General features: G+C 42.6%; 1 protein-coding gene across 2 annotated transcripts in view; it reads right to left on the bottom strand.

The window, feature by feature from the left end:
- The window catches only part of Fam124b (family with sequence similarity 124 member B), a 49,705-nt gene extending 24,045 nt beyond the window's left edge, over nucleotides 1–25,660 (bottom strand). For both annotated transcript variants that reach the window (XM_087205986.1, XM_087205985.1), the window contains exon 1: nucleotides 772–25,660. Coding sequence is in view for 1 of the 2 variants with exons in the window: in XM_087205985.1 (XP_087062111.1) it covers nucleotides 772–1,089 (318 nt within the window). In the remaining variant the exon portion in view is untranslated. The remainder of the gene's footprint in view (nucleotides 1–771) is intronic.

The following is a 25,660-nucleotide window of genomic DNA, read 5'->3' as shown; positions in this document are numbered from 1 at the left end:
AATAACCCTAAAGATCTGAGGAGAAAAATTATTCCTATGAGGCAAAAATATTACCTCACAACATTTTGTTCAAGGCAAATATGTAAGGTCTTATGTAGGGAGAAAAGGTTTTGCTTTTCTAGATGTATTTCATCTTTCATCCAGTGCTGAAACCATCCCTTTTTTCCCTCCTGGAGTTGTCATTTCTGTCAGAATTTTAAATATTTCATTGATCTGTTTGCAGTTGAGAAATTGAGGGCAGTGGGGAGGGCTACAGGGCATCAGCAGGGTCCTGACGCTGTCTGCAGTCACCTCTCCAGGAACGATGTGAAATGTGGACCACACAGCCTCTGCCCCATTGGCTGTTGCCCCCTTCACCAGCCACAGATGCCAGCTTCACATCTGTGCCCCACAAGGGGCTTTATTTTTGCTCAAAGCTTGTGCAGAAGGCACAGACAGAAGCACCCAGGGAAAACATCAGCGCTGATCCTTGGAAGCTGGACCGCTGATGTGCCATTCTCCACCTTCCTGTCCCTACACATGGCAGCGGTGCCCCGGTTTGGGTCCACCATCAGTTCCTGCACAGCAGCCAGTTGGTCGCTCATCAGCAAAGTGGCAGGTGGTGCCAGGAATGTAAGGCATCAGCTAGTGATGAGGATCTCTTGGAACCCATGGGCGTTCTCAAGGATTTGTCCCTTCTACAAGTCTCATAGAAACTATGGGAGACATTAACACCCTAAGATTCCCACCCCATCCCCCAAGGAAATTTACAGAATATTTATTTGTCCACACCTGAGTGCTGGGCACTGGAGCAGGAGCAGAGAGGATTGTCACTGTGCCTAACTTTGGAGGAGCACCGGAAATGATGTCCGCAGAGTCACGACACAGGCCACTCACTGGCAGATGCCATGGAGACCTCCAGGAGGAGCCACTGGTGACAGCACTGGGTGGCCTGCAGGAGGAGAGATGCCCCTGACCTCCTGACATGGCGGAAGCAATGAGTCGGGGAGGTGAGGAGACTGAGCTGTGACTGAAGGAGAGGAGGCTGATGGGAAAAGGGCCTGGACCAATGAGGAAGTGCCACCTCTCAAGATGGCTGGGCATGATCATGGGGCAGATGAATGAGGCCAGAAGGCAGCCAGGGGCCTGGTCAGGAAAGGCCCTATGTGCCCCTTGAAAAAGGCGTGGCGTGTGTGTGTGTGTGTATTTGTGTGTGTTACTGGGGGTTGAACTCAGGGCCTTCACACTGAGCTACATGAGCTACATCCCCAGCCCATCTTTTTAATCAATTTTGAGTCAGGGTTTCATTAAGCTCCCCAGACTTGGCTTGAACTTGTGGTCCTCCTGCCTCAGCCTCCCAGAGTGCTGGGATTACAGGCCTGTAGCACCAGACCCAGCTTTGGCTTCTATTTAGTCAACAGAACTGCAGAAGAGACAGCTTAGAAAAGGAAGCAATGCTTTGTGGAATCATGGACGCCAGGAGCAATGTGTGGAAACCAGCAGACAGGCCTATCAGAGGGCAGGACGCAGGTACTCGGCTGCAGTGGGCAGTCCACGAGGCCTCCCGGGGCTCCTTACAGGAGTCTGGGTGAGGCTGTCACCCCCAGATACACAGGACAGGAGAAACGGGGCGATGGGGGGAGCAGGTGAGGGGTGCAGTGGGAACACTGGAGAAGGCGCCTGTCTGCACCACCAAAGCAGAGGTGTCCTTTCACCAGTTCCCCTACAGTGCAGAGGCGGCGACTCTGTCTCCTCAGTCAGGCAAACTCAGAAGCCAAAGCTACCACAAAAGCTCGGCTTCCTGTGCTCCCAGAAGAACAATCACTCGGATGCCATGTTTGACACTCCGCTGCCGCACAGGGCTGGGGGGTGCAGAACCTGTAGCTTCTCCATCTTTCCTAAGGGAACAAAATGCAGCAGCTGTAGCTGCTCAGGGGAGCCCTTGAAGGTCAAGATACATGGAAAGGAAAAAGGGAAAGACGAGGACAGGGTTATTGACCCGCCGTACCACACTGTTCATGCCCTGTGCTTTGGGCCCCGCTGGCTAACGTGGGCTTCCCTATCTTAGCCAGTCCATCACCCAGTCCTACACACACACACACACACACACACACACACACACACACACACACCCTTGGGTCACAGCTCCTGGTTCTCCAGAGAGATTTGGCAGGAATTGCAGCAGGACTGGATGCCCAGCTCCTCTAGGCTGCTGTGGGACAGAGGTGGGGAGCGAGGCAGCGACCACAGGAAGCTCCTTCTCCAAGCTGCTGTGGCTCTGAGCTGAATGCCTCTCCCAGTTCCCCAGAGGACGCCTCCTGCTCACCCGAACAATGCTATCAAGTTCTTATTAAACTGCCATCTGTTTCCCCTTTTCCAGGACAATGAAGCCCAGGAGCAGCGTGTGAGCTGATACTCACTGGGGTTTCCACAGGTGCACGCAAAGAGGGGATGTTTCCTCCCCCCGGCTTTGTCTGGGCCTCTGCAGAGACTCCTTTCCCATGCTCTGGCCTTCTGCCCTCCCACCTCCCTCCACTGTGGGCATCCAGAGGGGACCTGAGTGCATCACATTTGGCTTCATGGTCCATGGAAGAGAAGGGGTCAAACGGCGCGACTGACTGACCTTACCCTTGAAGTGGAGAATGTCTAATAGGAATCCAAAGACCTTCCAGGGCCTTCCAGCTGCAGTCATGTCAGTTCAGAGTTTACACTTCATGCGATTTTACTCTCCTCTAAAAGAATTCAGTAAGTATGGTTGGGAATAGATAAATAAATTAGAATACATTATATCCACAGAACGCCATGAAATAAATTCGTGTAGATGATTTTCATGGGCTACTAAGCAGGGGTAAAAACAACAACGAAAGAACTTTGGAGAACTGGGTTGAGCAGTGCCTAGTAAGATTGGAGATGTACATGCCCTTTACTTCCTCACAGGCCCTGCCACGTCTACCTCTGGAGAAATCCTCTCCCATGTGCACGAAAGAAGACAGGCACAAGAGTGTTTATAGCTGCATTGATTCAAACAGCCAAAAAAGGAGCGGTAGAGGTGGGCTACCAGTCACACCCTCTGCTCACAGTGACATACTCTACATTAAGGAATGCGAAGATGCCTGCGTGACCTAGTTCAGTTTGAATGAAACTCACAAGCACAATGTTGAGTGTTAATAGCAAGTTGCAGAGGATGCATACTGAATTCTACCATATTTGGAAATATGCAAAGACTCTCCAAGGGTATGGACAAAACCTCAGGGGTCAAAAGATAAGGAAATGCACAAAGATTAGAAAGACCAAATTCAAGGTGGGACCAAATTCTACTGTGGTGGGAATGTACTGAAAAATCTCTATTAAGCTGGACCGAAAGTTCATGATCACTCATTTTATTGTCTTTTAGACCTTTCCAAAGTATTTTTAATCATTTTTATGAATGAGATCTCTTGGCTACAGACCTAGAAAAATAGCTCCACTTTAGTGTTCAATAAAACAAAAAAATATGGAGTGCTATGGTCCCACTTGCTATGCGACCATACATTGTAAGTTTTAGTCATTTTTCCGTAACTGTGACAAAATACCCCACGTGTGCCACTTAAAGGAGGAGAGGTTTATTTCAGCTCACAGTGTCAGCCCTGGGTTGTCTGGCTCCTCAGCAGAAGCAAGATGGCAGAGGGGCCTGGCAGAGGAAGGTGAGCACCTATGGCAGTGAACGGCAGAGAGGGACATCCTTCTAGGAGGCGCCCCATGGTCAGCTCTTCCCACCCAGCCCCTAACAGCTCAGTTAGCTAGGAACTCCCAGTGGATGAATCTGCTGTACTCTTCACCGTCCATACACTTGAGACTTTAGGGAGAGGTTTTAGACTAAACCGTAACGGTGCGTATGTGTTCTCGTGTATGACTGTCAAGCCTCAGGGAGAAGAAATCTGGGAGGGCTGTTATTAATTAACAGCAGACGCCCCTGGGAGGTGAGAGTACAGGGTATAGGAGCATTTTCATTTCTTCATGTATGTCTGCATAGTTAGTATTTATTATAAACACTGTGTCATTTTTAACATTAAATAATAAATGATACACAAACTAATTCAAATAATCCATGATCTACACAGCCTTCTAATGCATCCTTTGAACAAATGTTTGTTAAGTATGTAGCATGGAGTACAGGGGCTGGGTTAGATGCTAGGGGTTGTCATGATGAAAAAAAAAACCCTCCATACTTCCCTGGTTCTTGGGAGCTCATATTGCGATGAGAGAAGAGATATTAATCAAATAATCACACCCTCAAATGTAAAATGTCACCTGCACTGAATGCAGGGCAAGTGGTGCATAAGTCAGACAGGCCACCTCAGCACAAGAAAGCTCAAGCTGTGGTCTTTGAAGAATAGCAGGGGTTTACTTGGAGAAATGGGAAGGACATTCCAGGACAAGGATTAGTATGTGCAAAGGCCCCGTGGCAGGTGGGAGTATGGTGAAATAAAGAACTGGCTTATGTTACTGGTGGTAACAACGCTAAGATACAAACTCCTACAAGAAGAGTAAATTTGGCTGAGATGTGATAGGAAGAGTTCTTGGTTTGGTTTTGGTAGTGGTGATTGAACCCAGGGTCTTCATATTGAGCTACTGTGGTATCTCGGTTCATGAACTTAATTTGTTTTACATTTTGGGGAAAGATGCTTGCATTTGTGTTTGTGTGGGGAAGATGGCTGTGGTTGTATTTGTCACTCTATGTGGAGTTTGCAAAAGGAAGCAAAGTTTTGCTGATCACTTTTGTTTGCACACTGAATTGTTTGCAAATAGCGGGTATATATTTCAGCCCATTTTTATTTTTTATTTTGAGACAGGGTCTTGCTAAGTGGCTAAATTGCCCAGGGGGAGCACAACCTTAAAATCTTCCTGCCTCAGCCTCTCAGAGTGCTGGGATTATAGGTGTGCACCACCAAGCCTGGCATAATGAGAAGTTTGCTGATAAACATACCTCTGGTAAAATGCCACATGATTCAGAATGCTCCTATCAACCCGAAACTGCAAATCCAGACGATTTTTGGACAGATGATAAGAAGGGTTGCTAGTATTTCCTGAGCTCTTCCTTCGTACTGTCACTGTGCACTGTTTTAAACACTGACACCTATTAACTAATTTAATCTTGACAACAGCCTTCTTGGGTAGGTTTTATCATTAGGCCCATTTTACAGAAGAGAAAACTGAGAAACAGCTGGAAAAACGGGAGCATAGAAATTGAAGTCATATGCTATCTATATATCAAGCCAAAATAATCTTTAAATTGTTGTAATAGAAAAACAAATAGTCTACAAAAAATTAAGAATTCACTAAACTGGGTCTAAAAGCTACTATGTATTGGAGGGCTGAGATCACATCTGTATAACCATCCATGGCATAGTGTTTGACACTAGTGGCCACTTCATAGATGTTTGTTAGAGAAAGTGGTTAGCTAAGTATATGTGGGGTGGTCAAAAATAAGGTGAATGTTTAAATTTTAAAATTTATTACAGTAAAAGGCACATCTCGCCATTAATCCTCCTCAGTATATTCCCTCTCACCCTAAACACACTTAGCCCATCATTTGTAGAAGTATGCCTTCTACTGGAATAAGTTTTTTTTAACCTGCACCATATTTTTCAATCACCTCTTTTATATGCAGCATTTTTTTTTGTACCAGGGATCGAACTCAGAACCTTGAGCTTGTGAGCCAGGTGCAGTGCCACTGAGCTAAATCCCTGGCCCTATATGGAGCATTTTTAACTCAAAACTTATACATGACTCCCAGCTTTTGATAGAAAAATGTTAGTTATTTGTCAACAATGTGACTTGTAAGTGCACTATCATTAATAAGCAATAGCAATCTTCCCTCGTGAAAGTTTAAGAAATGACACCTCCAAAAGCAAAGTAGCAAAACCAAAAATCCTGCCAGGGTCTGCAGAAGGGATCATAAATGTCACTCTAAATGCTCACCTTGCTTTTAGACAAGTACTTTCCCAACCTAAGGACTTAATACTCACAAGCTGACACTCCCATCAGTGGGGAAGGAGGATGCCAACAAACTCTGAGCCATAAACGATTTTTAAACATTTTACTAGCATATAATGTGCACCTTTAAAAATAATCTAGAAAGGAGCATATACACTACTACCACACGTTAAATGCTGCCAAAGATAATGCTCCAACAAAAAGTCTGGCTTTAATTACCACAGAGATTACAAATAGACACGGACAGGCGCAGGGCAAGAAACCCTGCTTCCTATGCCAGCCTTTAGATCATTAAAGCCTGCTCAGCATAAAGCACACAGTGATCAGACCGAAACCAACGAGCCTGGGCGGGTGGGGAGGCCCTGCACACCCTGCGCTCTGCGCTGCCTTGTCAGCTGTTCTCCACTCCTAATGGGCCTCAAATCCATTTTATATTTATATCCCAGCTACTTCAAAAGGCCATGGGTGTGCCGACCAGGCAGCAAAAATAGAAAGGAGAGAGGGGTTGATAGCCATACACATTAATAACCTATGTTTCAATCTATGTTGAAAATACAAAGCAGGAATTTGGGGCTATTCAGCTTCATAGAAGAACTTTTATAAGGCACAAATTGAGGTTGTGGTTTCTATGGCTGCCTGGCATGAGTCTTGCGGCTGAATCTCTCTCCAAATATGAATCATTCTGGAAAGCTTTATAATTTTATCGGTGGTATCTGTCCTATAGGCTAACACATGAGAAAGAGGTAACAGTAGTGAATTACACACAGTGTAGATACAAACAATAACGTTGCTCCAATATATGACTTTGAAAGTGGAGTTTCAACACTGGGAGGAGAATTGTCCTGAATGGGAGGAGCCCTGAGCTGGAATCTGCATTACATGGTAAACAAGGGCAAACTGCTTTGCTCATTGCCAAGTGGGCTGGCCAGCTTCCTCCTGGGCCACTGTGCCCTTGGTGAGATAATGGGCTTGCAGAGACCTGGCACAGGCTCCAAGCCCAGTGCATTCCTCTTTTTCATGTCAGCAATGTGTGTGCTGATTTTCAACTATTCCATTCAGTACTATCATATTCGACTGATCTATGTTCTCTTAATCCAACCATTTCTTTCTTTCTTTTTTTTTTTGGTACCGGGGATCAAACTCAGGACCTTGCACTTTCGAGGCAGGTGGCAGCACCACTGAGCTAAATCCCTGACCCTATTAATCCAACCATTTCTAAGCAACCTTGTGATATCACATATTTAAGCATAAACATATTTGGAGTCACTGGTCTTAAGTAGAAAGGTAGGCCATAGCTATGTGGGAAAACATAGACGCAGATAGGAAATTACCTGACCAGTGAAGTAATACTTGAAGATTAAGAACAGGGCCCTTCTGACTCATGGCTCTCTAACATTACAGAGTCTCCCCATAAACACAAAAGCAAGGGCCTGCAGGGAGGGGTTAGTAGTGGAAGGAGGAGAGAGACAAAATGGGAAAATTGGAGTTGCTATTAACGTGATGAAGTCACGGAGTCTCATGGTTGAATGGAACCTTACAGGTCTCATCCAATCTCTTGACACTTCAGATTGAGAATATAAGATGTAGGAAGATGGCAGGTACCTCGGAGTACCCAGTTTAACGTCCTTCCTGGAACTGGGATACAGCCTTACTGAAGCATTCTAGTCCATAAGTGCAACATCTGACCCATCCCAGGTAACCAGTGCATACAACTTCCTAAATGTGAGGCATGATCAAAATATACCATGAATATTTACATTTTAAAAAATCTATTGCAGCAGAAGACGCATTGCCATCAATCCCCCTCAAAATATACTCCCTGAAGCAGTTCTAGAAGTCTTCTTTCTTGAGGGTCTTTAATTGCATTGTTGTGGCTGTCCTGGTGTCCTGAATCAATTCCAATGTTTTCCTTTCATGGTTATTTTGACTTTAGGAAAGACCTAGAAGTCACACAGTGCCAGATCCAGTCAATAAAATGGATGAGGACACACTCTAATGTTTGCATTTGACAGAAATTTCCATTAACATTTTGAATCCATTCAGGACATCAAGACAGCCATGACAAAGCAACTGAAGACACTCATGAAAGAAGACTTTCAGAACTGCTGCAGAAAGTGTCAAGAACGAAGGCATCAGTGTGTTCAAATTGAAGAGGAGTATTGAGGGGAATTAATGGCCATGTGTCTCTTACTGCACTAAATGTACTTAAATATACACCATATTTTTATCAGCCCTTGTGTTTCATGTAGAAGTCAGATTTTTCAGTTGTTCTTTCCTTTCATTGTGAGTTAAAAATGATTCCCCATGTCCTCATGCACCCAAACTGTAAGATTTAAAGCATTAATACTGTCCTAACTGCCACTCTGTCATGGGAGCTTCCACTCTTCTATGGGAAAAGAACAGAGAAAAAGACCAGATACAACCAAGCGGAAGAGAAATTGTGTAAACATCTTTGCACTTAGTGTAGTCTCCTCACTAGGGAGACTCTGAATAGTGCAGGTGCGGGCTGTGCCTTCCGAAAGGTACAGACTTTTCCCACAGCTCAAATGCATCAGCTGTCTGAATACGGAACTGAGAGCTGCAGGAGGTAGAAGGAAATCACAGTGGGTGTTCAGAGGAACTGGTGCCAAATCCGTGACAGGCAGCCAGGTTCTGCCACTGACCTACCACATGCAGAGTCAGATCCACATAAAGGTCAGGATTTTTATTTTGTCCTCTTTGCTCTTGAGGTCTGGTTAAGGTAAATCCCAGGTCAAAATATGAGTCATGGAATACAGGCACCAAGTTTTGTTAGGGTGGCAAGACTCTTGCCCATTGTTTTTCTGCCTTCTTGGTTGGCGGTTGATAAAGCTAATTGTTGCAGAGCAGCCAGCTAGAGTTCATCCAGTCACTGATGTAGGGACAGAAGGGGGGTGGGTGTTCCATTTATTCCTTTTTTTTTTCCGGTACCACGGATCGAACTCAGGACCTTGTGCTTGCCAGGCAGGTGGTGGCACTGCTGAGCTACAACCCCCACCAGGGGAGGCGAGGCCATTCTAGATTGAAAGAGACTTAAGGGATGGAACAGCCAAATGCAATGCATGGATGTTAACTGGCTCCTCGCTCAAGTAAGCCAACTGTAAATGACATTTAAGGACAATGGGGAAATTTGAAAGAAAGATGACTATTAACGATTATTAAGGGATTACTGTTGATGTTATTAAGAGGTCAATGGTTTTGTGGTTAGAAAGGGAAATACCCTTCTTTTTCTAGTGATGCATAGTCAGTACTTGAAAGAGACATATCGTGCTTTCTATGATAACTTTAAGGGAAATAGCAGATTAAATAAATAAGCTAATTAGTTTCTATTATACTCACTGGCCACCCAAAGCAAATGGTCCCAGAGATTTCATTAGGGGAAAGAATGGCTGTTCTTTGACATTCTTTGAATTGGTTTATCGTGTCCATTTCTTTCCATCACACTAGTACCATGGAAGCAGTACTTCTGAAAAGAAATGTAACACTTTATATATGTGTATTAGGATCTTTTGAAAGTGAAGATAACCAACTTCAGGAAGTTATTTCATAGTGTTAGTCTCTTGTGTGCATGTGTGTGTAGCACTCAAGATTGCACAGAGCTACATCATCAGCCCTTTTAAAATTTGAGACAATTAGCCCGGGGATTTAGCTCAGTGGTTTTGCCACCTGCTGTGCAAGTGCAAGGACCGGAGATCGATCCCTGGTACCAAAAAAAAAACCAAAAAACCAAAATTGAGACAATTTAACTAAATCATTAAGTTGCTCAGGCTGAGCTTGAATTTGCTATCCAGCTGCCTCAGCCTCCCAGAGTCCTGGGATTACGAGCCCTGCAACAACCATGCCCAGCTTATAGTATTAGCTTTTAAGCACTTGGTTTTGGCTATGTGACAGTTTCAGGTCGTAGAGTAATACACAATCATCACAAACATGATGGAAAAGAAGGGTGAAGGAAAAAAGCTACAGGTAAGATCATCCAATAAATTAAAAAACATATATTTTCAATGTGATAAAGGTTTGATCAGAAAACCCTTTGTCAGCCCATCCTCCACTCGTGGGCAGGCCAGCTCTGAATTCTGCCTGGAGGGCTGGATGATGGAGGGGCCGTCAGATCTAGTTTGGAAAGGCCAGGTGTGTTCCTGTCTGATCTCACACGTGAGCTTAATATGTGAGGGGAGCCACGCCCAGAGCAAGCCACTGACCATTGGATACCAGACCCACACAGCCCAGGCTGCCTGGGCACACAGGACACCTCACTCTTCTCCCTTTTGTGGGCACAGATGTGCCCTCCTTGTGCCCACCTGAGGTATTATCTTTGACAGTTGACACCTGGCATTTACAAGGTCAGGGCATTTCCACTTCTCTGTTAACTAAGAAGCCATCCTGCAGGCTGGCCATGTTGACAGCTCATCGCCAGGAAAGAAGCCAAAGACAGAGGTTAAGTTTGAGCGGAACAGTCTTCTCCTGCTAAGCCAGCTCCTCTAACCCAGCCTCAAGGTTGAGCACCCTGGTGACCACAAGAAATATCCATTTGGCATGAAAAGAACTGTTTTTCTGGTATTCAGGGGGCCATACCTCATCAGCACCACCCTCTCACCAAAAGAGCTCACTTTGCTGCTCCTAGCTCTCCCAGCTCTGTTCACTTTCTCTCTGTTTTTATAGAGAGATACTCAGAAAACTGCTTAAAAAGATTCCTATAAATAGCCTAATCACAGTATAAACATACTTTAAAAAAAACTCTCAGAAACAACAGCCCATTTGCCTAGTAATTAGTTAACACCCAAACATGCCTTCAAAGGGAAGCATGACACAAGCTGGGTGGGTGATTTGGATCTCTGTTAGCTCTTGAATAACAGGAAATACAGTGTTGGAGGAATTTAACCCGACTGGAACTGCTGCTTTGAAGATAGGCAGACTTATGCCAAGCTTTGTTGCTCTGAGGTTATTAGGTCTCACCACAGCCACCACACATCTCTGAACAGATCTAAGAAGAAAGTCCCAACCTATGTGAATCTACTGGATTCTCCAGTCTACAGACTGTGTAATTCTGCATCAATGCTCCATATCTGTACACACACACACAAAGACATTGTTTACTTGTTTTTAATTCACTGTATTTCACCACGGTCAAATCTGTGAATAATTCCTTGCTGTGTTCCATCAACAGGATTTTGAAATTAAATACTGAAGGCATGGACAGAAAAGCCAAAAATACTCATTGGACTAAGAGGAGTCAGCTCCTACCTCATTAAAAATAAAAAATACTACTTTCCAGAAAACTTTGTCAGCCTACTGGAATGTCATTGGTTAATTCTACTTTTTTTTTTTCTTAAATGTCAGTGCCAGCTTCCAAGGATATTTATTCAGTGGCCCGAATCTGACAGGATGCACAGCTATGACTGTGGAATTCACAAAGCTTGAAATCCCGTTTTCAAGCTTGACACACTAGATTTTCTAGGGCTTTTGACACTGCTTCCTTTCATCTCTTTTAATCATGCCCTAAATTCTTCAGACACCATGGGACCATGAAATACAGGTATCTATTCAAAAATGTAACTTTTCACTGCTCTGAGGGAATGCTCTGGGAATTTAAACTACACACCTCCTGTACTTTTCTCTCCAATTTACAGCTCAAAAAACCAGACCCGAATGCTAACAGTTCTCCTTAGAATGATGAAGAAATAAATAATAATGTGCCAGCAGCTAGGGCGATACTGTCTTTGGGTATCCAAGCTTTGAGGTTGTTTCTGATACAAGACCACCCCAAAGTGAGGCCATTCTTGTACCTTAATAATAAACCTCCAATACTCTTAAGTGAAATAAATAGGACACACATGTGTAAATACCAAATAGTTTCTCTAGTGTGAGAAACTGAAAGTGTAAATAAGGACTAAAAGGTATAATAGATAATGTGAAATAGGAAGAAAAGGGGCAAAGGGGAAGGGAAAGTGGGATGGGTAGGGGAAAGGAAAGAAGGGAATCAATTAATACGAGAAAATGAAAAAATGGAAATAAAGTCTTTGTAAATAGGGAGGGATGGAGGGGTTGAAGGGAGGGCAGGGAAAAGAGGAAAAAATAAGAACCAAGAGAGATTATGAAGAGGTACAAATTTCCAATGATGAATGTCATTATATTGTATACCTAAAATGTACCAATAAAACTAAATTTAAAAAAATAAAATTTAAAAAAGCAAATAATAAACCTCCAGGCAGGAATCCAAGATGCCTGATTCATACCGATTTCAGTCTAGAGTAAAGCAGAATGCCAAAGCAGCTCTGAAACATGGTTGCAGACACGGGAATGAAGTTTTTCTGGAGAACAACTGGGTCATACACTATCAGGAACTTTAAAAATGTTGATGCCTTTTGACTCTAAAATTCGTCTTGTAGGAAATTATTCTAAGAGAATATTAGGAACACTGACAGGACCACAAAAACAAACCAACCAACAAAAAACTGAGAAACATTTGTGTACTGAGATATTCATCACATTGCAAATCTGTAAAACTAGGAAAAAGTCACCTGAATTTTGAAAAGGGTAGTAATAAATTGTAGTGCCTCCACACCATAGGAGAATAATAAAATAAATTGGGCACCTATTAATGAAAATACTGCTTTCAAATAGTACCTACTAGTGTAAAACTGTTTATGCTACTGTTATATTTTTAAATGAAGATATTTCTTATATAAAATGTTTCTAATTTTACTAAAGAAATATTCATAGAAAGAACAGTATGAGAATACAAGTATAAATCTCTAGATAACTGGGTATATAACTATGCTATTTCTTTTCATCTTTATGTTTCTGTATTTTCCAAATTCTCTGAAGTATGCATTTAAAAATGTAATGGGAATAAAACAATGGTTTTTTAAAAATGAAATGGCCTAAAATGACCTCACCTCCTTCTTTGATCTTGCACCAAAATATCAAAATGAGCCCAAATAAATTCAAAGATTATTGCTGGAGATTTTAACTATTTAGAACTTGTGGTCATTTCTACAGTTGGCTTTACAGCAGACTGAAGAATTTCAAAGTAGATTAAAGTAATAAAACATAAAAGATAAAGATAACAAAGTAGATAAAACATAAACTAGAATTGCACACATTTGTGATACACATTTATATTTTCAAGACAGAATCTTAATTGTACACACACAACCCAACATTTTACCAAGCCAGATATCCTTTGTTAATTCAAATTTTATCAAGTGCTTGAAAGAGACTTGCTTAAATCTACTTTTACCACTGACAGCTCCATTTTCTGGGACCCCAAATCATATCTGTTTATTCTTTTTACCAATAAACATTTATTAAACATTGACTCTAGACCAAGCACCACACTAGAGACAAAGAATACATTAGTAAATAAAGCAGATATGATCTGTTTGATTTTTTTCACTCTCATTGGTACATAAGTACCAATGAATACTAAGTAAACATTTATTAAGATCACAAAGTGTCTATTAAAGAAAAGACCCAAGTGAGAGCCCAATATATTAGGTGTCTAAGAGACTTCTCTGGAAGATAAAGAAGAACCACTAGTGGTAGACAGCAGCACATGCAAACGTCCTGGGGAATGAATGCATTTGCTGAGTTTCAGGGACTGCCAGAAATCCAGTGAGGCTGAAGAGGAATCCTGAGGGGAGAATAACATTGTCTGGGGTTTCAAAGGAGGTGGGCAAGAGATAGCATAGGCAATGATTTCTGTAGGCCTGGGAAGGAGCTGATTTGTTGCAGTGGAAAGTCAATAAGGGATCTCTTTCCCCTTAGAAGTATTTTTAAAACATTTTCTTTTTAGCTAATTAGACTCCATGAAGTTACAACATTAATAGATTGATTTCTGTGAACCCTTGAGTATAGTAGAACATCAAAATCAGGAGATTGACATTGATAAAACACTGCCAGGTAGACTACAACAGATCTCATTCAGATGAACCGACTTTCATATGCCTTCATTAATTTGTGTGTGTGTATGGTTCCATGCTGTCTTATGCCATGGACAAACCCTAGTGAAGGATTTTAAATGAGTAATACAATCTGACTTATATTTTTAACACCAACTGCTGGAAGGAGGATCAGACCAGTTAGAGAGCTGTTGCTACAACCCATGAGGGCGAAGGGTGGTACAAAGCATGTGGAGGCAGCAGAGATGGTGAAAATTAGAGGGGATTATTTGGGAGGTAAAGAGGTGGAGCTGTAATGTTTGGAATAAACGGATTGGAGGTGGGGGAAAGGAAGAGATTAAAACGCTCCCAGGTTTCTAGCTTGAACAGGCTGGTAGATGCTGATGCCATTTACTGAAAAGATAATGCTTGATCGAAAAGAGAGTTTTCTGGAGGCTTCTTTAAATGTGCAAATTTGAGATGCAGGTGGAAGAATTTTGGATAGAAGATTCACATGTGAGAGCCAATTGCATAAAAACTTCATTAAAGCCATTAAAAAGCCTTGAGTAAGATCAGCAAGGGAATGAATGCAAGGAAAGAAAAGGGCCCAGAGCAGAGCTCTGAGCTACTCAGTTCCAAAAAGAGCACACACTCATTCGCCTGTACCATTGAGGGTCATTTCATTGGTAGTCACATCTCCTCGGAGACACTAAACCTGCAGCACCAGAAATTCTGCATTGTGATACTGCTGTATTGCTGACAGTCCCTGGCATGGCTGTGTACACATCATAAGTGCTCAATAAATTCCCTCTGTTCAGTAAACATTGACTAAGCAGGACCTATTGGACTGGGGAGACAAAGAGGAACACTGCTTAACTGGTACAAGAGTCACTCTCAACTTGTCTTAAAATAATGAAGTAAATGGAGTCAGAGTAGACATTTGCCTTTCCTCTAACACAGACTTGACTGGACAAAAAAGGAGGCCAATTCAAAACAAGGGGCTCGTATTTTCTTGGCAATACACTCACCAGTCACCTCTGATTTTTTTTTTTTTTTTTGGTACCGGAGATCAAACTCGGAACCTTGCACCTGCAAGGCAGGTTGTGGCACCACTGAGCTAAATCCCCAGCCCTGATAATATTTTTAAAGTATTAACTTCCTATAACTACCACATGCCAAAACAACACTTGTTTATGAAATACCTTTCAGAGTTTGGGGAAGCAATTAAGTGCAGCTGGCATGGTTGTGCTACAATTAATTCCTAAATGATAATGTGAGGACAGATTATAAATTTGTTGACTCTTTCAATTACTATAAAATAATTTCTAGTATATTGGGTTTCCAATGTTACCATGGTAAGAAATCAATGGATATATCAAAAACAAGAAAACTAGATTTCCTATTTTATAATTTCCCTTTGAGTCCTCCATTGAACACTGGGTTTTGTGCTTGTCTGGACGCTCAGCTTGACTTTGAACACACAGGAAGAAAGGTGTTCTGAAAGGCTCTTTGCAGTAAAACTGCAAAACTTTTGGGTCAATGGCCTGGAAACTTCTCCACTCAAAAATTTCAGGACTTTTTTTTATCTCTTTTCAAAGTATCCAAAATTGGATTTTTTTTCTTAAAAATCCATATCATCATTTATTCATTTGTTCATTTAGTGATTATTTATCAGATCTCATTATGAAGCAGGTATTGCTGTAGAGAAAAAATAAACAAAAATCCTTGTTTTCCTGCTATTCTAGTAGAGTACTCAAAAAAATAAACAAAATGCATGAGAAAGAGACACACAGTTGTGATGAGGCTAAAGACCAAACTAAAAGTACACACCATGCTCTGTGGGACCCAGGATTCAATTTAGTTTGATTAGATATATGGGCTAAATGTTTATGTCTTACCTGAAAAATGTATTCACTAGAGCCCTAACCTCTGGTATGATCATATTCAGAGGTGGAGCCTCTAAGGAAGTAACTATGGTTAAATGAAGTCATACGGCTGGGACCTGGGTCAAATAGGATTAGTGCCCTTTCGAGAAACACCAGAGAGCTTTATCTATCTCTTTGACTCTTTTGGCTACATAGGACACAAGAAGAAAGTGACCATTGGCAAGCCAGGAAAATAAGCCTCACTAGAAATCAACCATGCTGACCTCAGATTTCCACCTGCCAGAAATGTGAGAAAATAAAATTTCTGTTGTGTGCTCCACTGTGTAAATTTCTCTGTGGTATTTTGTTATTTCACCTAAGAAGACTAATACAATTTGTAAGCCAGATCAAGCTAAGATCATTACTGGCTGCAATGATCCTTTATAACTACTCTCTGATGTTTAAGTTTTATGATTTTATTTGACTAATTTCACAGCAACCAAGCCTGATTGGGGGCGGGGGTGGCAGCACTGTGTTTTTTTACACCTTAAACTCTTTTTTCTTTCTTTTTAAAAAAAATTCTTACATTACTGGGGATTGAAGTCAGAGCCTTTACACTGAACCTCTTTTTTTTTTTTTGAGACAGGTTCTCACTAAGTTTCTAAGTCCTCAGGCTGGGCTTATACTTGTGATCCTCCTGCTTCAGTCTCCCAGAGTATGATTCTATTCTATCTAGACTGATTTACCCTCCCCTAAGCAGTTTTGGAGTGTCTTTACTATAAACATCCTAAGCTGAAATCACGATGACCTTATTCATTTAAAAGGAGAAATCAAAAGCAGAAAAAAGAGGAAACCTTTCTCAGACAGAAATACTAACACTATGGTTGGTGTTGAACCTCCTGGTGGCCAAAGCAAAATTTACAGAAACAAAAGCCAGATTAACCATCTGACTACCAATTGAGGGCTCAGGTGCCATGTGTCTGGGATCTGTGCGGGGCCAGCGAGGACAGGGCTGGTGGTCAGTCACTGAGAACTACTTGCCACCCATTGCACACTTCCAAAAGCAAAGTGTCTGTATGATTGTTTCTCACTTAATTTAGCTTTCTAAATTGGATATGTATTTTTTTTTTTTTTTTTTTGGTACCAGGGATTGAACTCGGGACCTTGCGCTTGCCAGGCAGGTGCCAGAACCACTGAGCTAAATCCCCGACTAGCTTTCTAAATTGGAAGATCTGAATATGCACTCCTTCATCTTGATTTTCACAAATGAATGAATGGCATTATAGCTACCCATAGAAGATCTCAAAGGTACAGTACTACTTTTTCAGGAGCTCCTAAAGGCAGGCACCACACAAAAGTTGCACAATTGCCCTGGCCACCATTGACAGGACTGATCCCTGTCTAGAAGAGAACTGGTCTCCAGCTCCATGCACTTTGTAGCTTTGCTGACAAGCTTCACAAATCTTTCTGCTTTTTCATCGATAATTCCCTCTTCAGTGCTCTTATTTGACCCTCAGTCCCACTTTGCATCTGGTGGACGCCTAGGGATTCCACTCTTTCTTCAAGATTCAGCATGAACTTTCCTTCCTCTAAAAGCCTCCGTTGACCTCTGCCCCTGTTAGCATCCACGTTACTGACCTCAGCCCCTTGTTACAACACCCTACAAATGTCTGTCTCCGGTGGGGTAGGACCACAGCTCTACTCATTTTTAGACCTCCTCTGCCTGGTGCATGGTAGGTTTTTCAAAGCTTGGGGAATTAACAAGTGAAAAAACAGATAAAGGAACATGTGAAAGGCAAACACGAGGGCAACAACCGAGACAGCTGTAGAGACTGACTTCATGTAATATGCACATTACAAGGATCAGAAAGGATTCTAACTCATAGCTACAGGATATCCTTAGTTACCACACATTTCCTAAGCATGCATTTGGATGGGGACACGCATGTGGCACTCTTATTCTGTAGCTTATCCTCGATTTGACAAATCATGTCATATTAGGAAGGTTTTATTTTTTAAGTAAATATCATCACCTAACTCTTTTTAAAGTTAAACTTTATCCTATCAAATGCAAATAAAAATAGCACATGGTCAGAGAACTGCTTTTATGGTTGCAAATTTTAGCTCTCTGAGAGTATCAAAAGTCTACTGGGGAAATGTGCAAGATATAGTATATTTAACTAAAATGGGAGCTCACAAAATGTGCCTGGACAGATATACCTACTTACTATAATAATGGCCCAGTAAAAGCTCACACACCATTGTTCAGGGCCTTCCTCTTAGGAAGAACTGGGATTCCTGCTAACACAGCCAATCCTATACTAATCGCTCATTTCCTTTTGAAGAGCCAAGCAAAACAAGAATAAAACTCTCAGTGATTATAGTGACAATAATTTTCCTTCATTTGGCCAAAAGAAATTATTCAGGTTTACAGTAAATTCTCCAAGTAGGTAGCAATTTTTGTGGGGGAAAAAAAGAGCCTGCCTTCAATTTTATCAGAAAAAGGAAAGTTATACTAAAACTACCCAACTTTGTCAACAAAGTCACTTCCTGAAATTTCCATATTCACCCCAGGTGCTCTGTCCCAGCAGAGCTGTGTCAGAAAATAATCTTCATGAAGCGGCCATGGAGCTAAAGGATGTTCAATTATGAATCAAAATTCAAATATGTTTCATATACTGTAGGTACAAAGCAAGAAATTAAATTAGTACATTTTCTAAGATTTTTCTAGGAGCTAAAATGGTTAGACCCTAAGTATTCAGTTTACCAGAGAAATCCCAGCTTCCAGAGCCCAATGCTAAACACACCAACGACCCAAGCTTTTCTAGAGCATTTCTCAGCATACGATCTGTGCCTACAAAGATGAGGAAAATGTAACTCTATAAATCTCTTTTTCAGATAGTTCATCAAATGAATCCAGGCAGAAAAGAAAAGAATAAAATAGTTTGAAAGAGGGAATTTCAAATGAATAAGAGATAAGACAAATTGTACTCTGAAGCTATGAGTATCATCATTTTGTGTGAGATTCGTCTATATAAAGAAAAAAGTATTCCAGGAGCTTATACTGTGTATCTTTTTGACATTTTCATCTGTCCTGTGACCACTCCAGCACAGAAACATTGTATAGCAGAAAAAAAGGGTATCAAAATGTCCTTCAGCATTGAGGTCAAAACCATAGTGAGATAATCTTTGAAAAGGAAAACAGCCCATTTCATAATTGTAGGAAGGTTTCAACTCAGATTTCCACTCTGGAATTGGAAGCATATTTTAACTAAATAGAAAAAAAAGTGTAACAAATACAGATGTCCAGTAATAATTGGGCTGTAACAGGAAATTTGAGACAGTTATGGATGGAGGTTCTGACTTTATTAAAGCCATGTGGGCATGAGCCCACAGGCTTGCCATAGATGGATGGTAAAGATGCCCACCAACAGTTCCTCCCACCAAGAGGGCATCTGTTTCCCCTCTCTATGAGTCTAGGCTGTTCTTGGGACCTGCACTGCCCAATAGAAAGCTGAAGAAGTAGCACTATATGACTACTATAAGCAGAAAAAATATTTTGCGCTACTGGGTATTGAACTCAGGGCCTTCACACTGAGGTATACCCCAGTCCTGTGTTTTTTATTTTGAGACAGGGAAGTTTTCAATTGTATCTTCTCCCTCCATTTGATAATTTTAGTCTATGAAATAAACCGATAATAGATTAAGAGAAAAAATAACAAATTTTATTCTGCGCATAAACCTGGGAGCCACAAATATAGTGCAAATGTGAACTACAATGTAAGACTCAAAGGAGTGCTAGGTAGTGGAAGCTTAAGGAATATTCAGAGCTACAGGAAGAAACTGGGGTTTGTGGCTGCTGGGAGTGATGGGTGATGACAAGCTCTAGTGGACTGAAGAGAGAAATGTAAGGTGAACAGAGCTGGTCTTCTCACCCAGACCAAGACTCCCAGGTAGCTGTAGTCGGGGACCTTCTATGGTCATCTGTCTCAAGGCCGTGTGTCAGAGCCCACTCTCTTCTTCCTGTGAGAACTTTCCTAGGCAGCTGGGGGGATATCAGAGAAAAAGCCTTACCCTGTGTTCACAGTTTACTAATCTAGAGAGATGTCATTTTTTTTCACAGAAAGAAAAGTTTTCAGAGCTATTCCCGTGTCTGCAGAGATCTGCAGCTTCTTTGAATAATAACTCAAAGTATGCCACAGAAATATATTCAGAGTGGGATATTTCGATCTTCCTCACAGACCTATCCCTTAATACACTCCCATATTTGCCCTCTTAGAAATCAGCCAGCATGTAAAGAGAGTTGGCCTAAACTACTGAAGGATGATAGATGATAGAGAGAGGGAGAGAATACAAAGAGGGGCAACCAAGCCCCTGGCCAAAAGCCATCCTCAAGACAGATCTGTGAGTGAGTGACGCCATCTTAGGTCCCTTGGTTCCAAGTGTAGATCTCTGGCCATCGTCCTAAAAGACGCTTAGACAGCTGAGCTGAGGTCCCTACTACCGTTGATCACCTCCTGGGCACTACCTTATTCCCTGACCCACAAGATCTGAATAAACAAGTGATGGTTTCAGGCATAAGAATACACAGTTAACCCATAAAATGTGGCCATTTACATCAGAAACAGAAGAGGGGAAGTGCCAACCCCTTCTGTGGAAGCTCCTCCTACAGGGCCCTGCTGAGGGAGCAGCCCTGGGCAGCTCTGTCTGTTTGGTGCTGGGGATTGAACCCAGGACCTCACACATGCTAGGCAAATGCTCTACCACTGAACTACACCCCCAGCCCAGCCTAGACAGTTCTTAAAGTACAGCCTTCCAGAGTGATTTCCTTCCTACCAGTGAGGCCATAGCTCCTATCTTTGAGAGTCTTAAGGACACAATAGACCCAGAAATTGGGCTCTGGGCCCATGCTTTTCACCTATAAATTGTACTTCCTGTCACAGAAAGCAGGCAGCAGGCTCCAGGTTCAAACACACGCAAATGGTTTGCATTTTAACACAGACCCTGCCAGATGGATAGGCTGACAGATAGTAGGAATATGAATCCTACAACACCCATCCTGAAGACACCCTAAGACCACATAAATATGCCCAGCTTTGGATCCTAATGTGCTTTTCTCTCAGGCCTGCACTTTATTCCAAATGTGTACTTTTAAAGGCCTGCCTAATGAACCACTTTTATGCCTCTCACTGACATGTTCTGAAAATTCTTTTTCTGCGATTGAAGCTAACAAACCTACAACCTACCCCGTGGGTGGGATGAGTTAAAGTCCCCATTCCCTCTTTGGGGGACCTCTTCAGACCCCTTTGGTGACATTCTGACTTCATGGCAGCTAAACTGGAACAGGTCTTTCCAGGGAGCTGTGACTGGGCCCCACAGAGACAGACGGATGACATCAGAGAGGCCCCAGATGGAAGATGGCAGCAGGGGACATGGCACCCTGGCAACAGCAGCAATAGAGACAGAGACACCACAAGTGAAGATATAAAAGTCATCTGCTGCACACATAAATCAGAATTCTTCCATGGTAGCTGCAAAAACTGCTAGGTTTCTTTGCAAATAAGCAGAAACATGATTTTCCTATCATCTTCATAATAAAATTCCATTTTTTCCCATTACTGTGTGGTAAACTTTATGTGTCCACTTGACTAGGCCACAGGTATTTGGTTAAACATTCTTTCCGGGTGTGTCTGTAAGGTTGTTTCTGGGACATATGAACATTTGAATTGGTAGGCTGGGTAAAACAGATAGATGGCCTCCCCCGTGTGAGCCAGCATCGTCCAATCCACAGAGGGCCTGGACACAACAGTCACGAACACTGTTGCTGAACCCACACCTGTTTACTTGCCACTCAAAAGGAAACCAAGGGATCGGGGCAAGTTGTAGAAGCAAGGAAACAGATTTATTCAGTAAGCCAGCAAACCCAAAGGATGGCAGACTTGAGCACCCAAAAGACCATCTTAACCTAGCACAAGGTTCAAGTTTCTTTCAGCCCTAGGCAAGCGCAAAAAAGAGGGGTCTCAGGTTAGGAAGAGATTGATTATTGGAGTCTTCTAGGCATCTCTCTGGTGGTCTGGAAAGGGATGTTGCAAATCCTGGTGGTTGGTAATCCTTTGATCATGATGCTCCTTGAAATCTTGAAATTATCTTAGCTATTACTAAATCATCATTATTGTTGTTGTTGTTATTGTTATTTAGTTAAAGCAAGGAACTAAAAACAAGTATATATATTGTTTCTCTGGAGAACCTAACCAACATGGTCACCTTTTCTCCTCCTCTTCCTCCTCCTCCTCCTCCTCCTCCTCCACTTCCTCCTTCTCCGGGTCCATTTAGAGGATCTGATAGTACAAGAGGCAGTGTGAGACTGGAGATTAGGACAGGGCAAACTGGTTGAGCAAGTGGGTATGACCTGGCAGTCACAGAGTCTCAGGACACATTCGAAGAACACAGAATCCGGAATCATTGTGCAGCACTGTATGAGACCAATCAGAAAGCACTATCTTCAATTCTCCACTGACATCTGGCATGAGACCAAGGAGGCCTTTGGTTGGACAGTTTAGATCTGCTATCAAGTGCGTCTCTGCTAGGACAATCATCCCCAAATGTCTCATTCACAGGGGGAAGAAGCAATCTAGGGGCAAGCGATATAAAAGACCCCCACCATTAACTGTGGGGCTGCTCTGAACCTTCTCACTCTTCAGAGCCTACTTTCCACCTTCAATAACTATCAATCCTTGCTATGTTTTCCATGTGTCTTGTCCAATTCTTCATTCAGGATGCCAAGAATCTGAAAAGAATTATCAGGACCCAAAAGCTAACAGTTGGAAGGAGTAGTGCTTTAGACATCACTATCTCCTTATTCCACAGCCAGCCACTCTAACTAAACACACAATCCAAGTAAAGCCAGTGTGCTTGCACTGAAGATGGCGCTAGACACTCTTCAGACATAGCTGCTCACAGTCACCTCCTACGCTAGAAATCCTGGAGCTGCCGCAGAAATGACACTGATTTTTTTTATAACCTTGTCATTCTTTTCCTCATTTGTCCTCTGTGTTACATTAAAATTTCAATCCGGGTCCTTGTGATTCACTCATAGCTGCCCATTGTTTGTCCCTCCTGACCTCTTCAGCATAGCCAGTTCTCTGCCTTTGGACTCACAACCTGATGATTCCTACTCCTGCCCCAAGATCTTCTGCCTCTCACGTCCACATCATCCCTAGGACAGTCGTGTGGATGGTGAGCTCACTGTATTGTGACCACAGCACACAGCGATCCCTCTCACACCCAGGTCTGGGTTTTGTCCAGGCCTCTCACAAATCCATCATCACACATTCCCACTGCAATGTTCTTTGAGGTTGACTCAAAGGACATTTATCCTATCACTGTCCACTCAGTTTGATGTAAAATTGGGAAATTTTATAAATAGCATTAGTGAGTCCAGGCAAGTCTTTGCAGGTCTTTGCCTAAAAGGATTTAGTTATAAAATGCCTAAGGGACTTCTTTATAGTGCAAATTCAATATTCCTCATGTAAATCTTATTGTATGGCCTCCTGAGAGAAGAATGAGAGCAATATTAACTTACCATTTAATTCTTCCGCTAGCCCTGGGATGTAAGGATTCCATGGACAGGAAGAATAGCTTCCATTTTTTCCTGACACCCCCAAGCACCTGGGTACCCTGGGAAGGCAGAGGCTGACCCAGAGAATGACAAGACTACGTGAAAAACATCTGAAATTGAGACGGATTTAGGACAAGGAGCTGAGCTGAGGCAGTGGCACAGTGGTAGATTCCTTGCCTACTGTGCCCAAGGCCCTGGGTTTGAGCGGTGGCATGAAAAAGCAAACAAAGTGCAGTGGTATAATGACACGGGATCTTCTGAGGAGTCCAGTAAATGTCTCTGTTTTCATTCTTTTGCTTTAATCCAATCTGAGTTTCACTACAGAATTGTAACCAGCATCTTTATACCAAAGTATATAAACTCTTCTATTATTTTATTTTATTTTATTTTTTTACTCCATGTTTGAAGTACTTAGTAATTACATTCATGGCGGGGAGCTTGTAAACGAACTTAACACCCCTTCTTTCTATGTTGCCCTCCCCTCCCTTCCTTCTCTCCTCCTTCCATCTTCTATTTGCAAAAAATCTCCATTTCCTATTATCTGCCTTTTATTTTGCTTCTTCGTTTATTTATGCTTTAGGTTTCTCATATATGAGAAACCATGTGATATTTAAGCTCATGTGCCTGATGATTATTCTTTTTTTTTTTTTTTTTTTTTTTATACTGGGGATTGAACTCAGGATCTTGTGCCTGCAAGGCAGGCACAGCGCTACTGAGCTAAATCCCCTGCCCATGTTTGATTATTCTTAAATAGAACAAATCAAAACTAAGAAGATGCCAATATCTTTACTTGTGAATTACTGTCTTTCAGATAGAACAGGAAACGTGTGGTAGGACTTAGTATTACTCATGAATTAGTTTTTTCTTTTTCTAAAAATTATCTGTTGACTATTAAAGCTGTAGCATGAGTTCTACAGAAATATTTTATTATTCTGAATAGTAATTTTAGCAGTGGCAATTATATCTGTGAACAGCAGCTCCAGGTGTGCATACGCACTTTATATCATTTACTTTTCAAAACAATCCTATTTAGCAGGTGACAGCAACAGCTCGGAGATGTTATTATCTTCCCTCAGGGCCCCATAGCTTTAAGTCACACAAGATCTGATTTCTTTTTACCCCACTTCCATGTTCTCCAGGAAGACACGATGCAAAAAAGAGAGATGTGAAATGAAAGAGCCTCAGTTTAGAAAACACTGCGTACGTTCCTCGTTGAAGGCCCACACATCTCCCAATTTTGGCTTCTAGCAACTCTCCGTTCCTGATCGGAGTTGATCATAATTGGACTGAAATCGCTCCCACTTTGTTCACTCCTTCTTTCAACATGACACTTTCAACTTTTCCCCTGTATTTTTCTCTTTTCTCCATTAAATGTTTTCCAGCTCAGACCTGAGACGTAGTGGCTCCTCCGCGCTGTGTTTGTTGGCTTCCCAGCTACGAGGCCCTCTGGCTTGACCGCGAATCCCTGTGGATCAGCCGCAGAGGGTTGAACCCTCCTTCACTCCCGCGGTTTACTTCCAGCTCGGAGGTGCTGAGGTTACTGCGGGAAAATTCTGTCTAACTTGACCTTTTATTCGAGGTACCGATTCGGCTAGCAAATGGCAAATCGATACTTGCATTTTTTTTCCCATTGGTTCAGCTCTGCAGCAGCCATCTGTGATAATGTGGCCTTGGTAAGGCGAATCCCGTCCCCTCGGGTGGGAAGGGGAAGGGACGAGTTTACCTGTGGCCCTGCTCCTGCTGAGGCCCCGGGGACCCCCACCTTCTCCTCTAACAACAGAGCTGATATCGCCCCTCACCTACTAACACAAAGAGAAAGAAGGAAACAGTTTTCCAGGGTCCTGGAGAAAGCAAATATAACCACAGGGGGAAAAATCGGGATGAAGCCGGAGTGAATTTCCACAAACTGGATCCTACAGGGATAGAGAGGGGCCGAGTGACGCGCAGGACGGCTCAGCTCCTGGAGATGGATTTGGGGAAATTCAAAATGAGTACCCAGAGGGCGTGGCGGCACGCTTTTCTGGAAACTCGGCACTCTGGGAGGCTGAGGCAGGAGCATCGCAAGTTCGAGACTCAGACACTTAGGGTGTAAAAGGGCCAGGGATGCAGCTCAAAAGTCCTGGTTTCAATCCCCAGTCCAGAAAAGAAAAAGACAGGAAATAGGCATTAAGCGGTGAGTCTGTAACCAGAGTAACGCCGGCTATGAGACAAACCCAGAGACCCGGGACCCGGAGTACTCCCGAGAGAGGAGGGGACCCATGCAGACCTGGAGTCGGGAAGTCTGAGACCAGGCGCCCAAAACCCCGCCCACCGGGACCAACCAC

The sequence above is a fragment of the Heterocephalus glaber genome, unplaced genomic scaffold (genome assembly GCF_053883595.1).
Source record: "Heterocephalus glaber isolate CG9 unplaced genomic scaffold, H.glaber_assembly_v1.0 deba00000621, whole genome shotgun sequence".
Taxonomy (NCBI): Eukaryota; Metazoa; Chordata; class Mammalia; order Rodentia; family Bathyergidae; genus Heterocephalus; species Heterocephalus glaber.
This window is presented reverse-complemented; position numbering and strand designations above follow the sequence as displayed.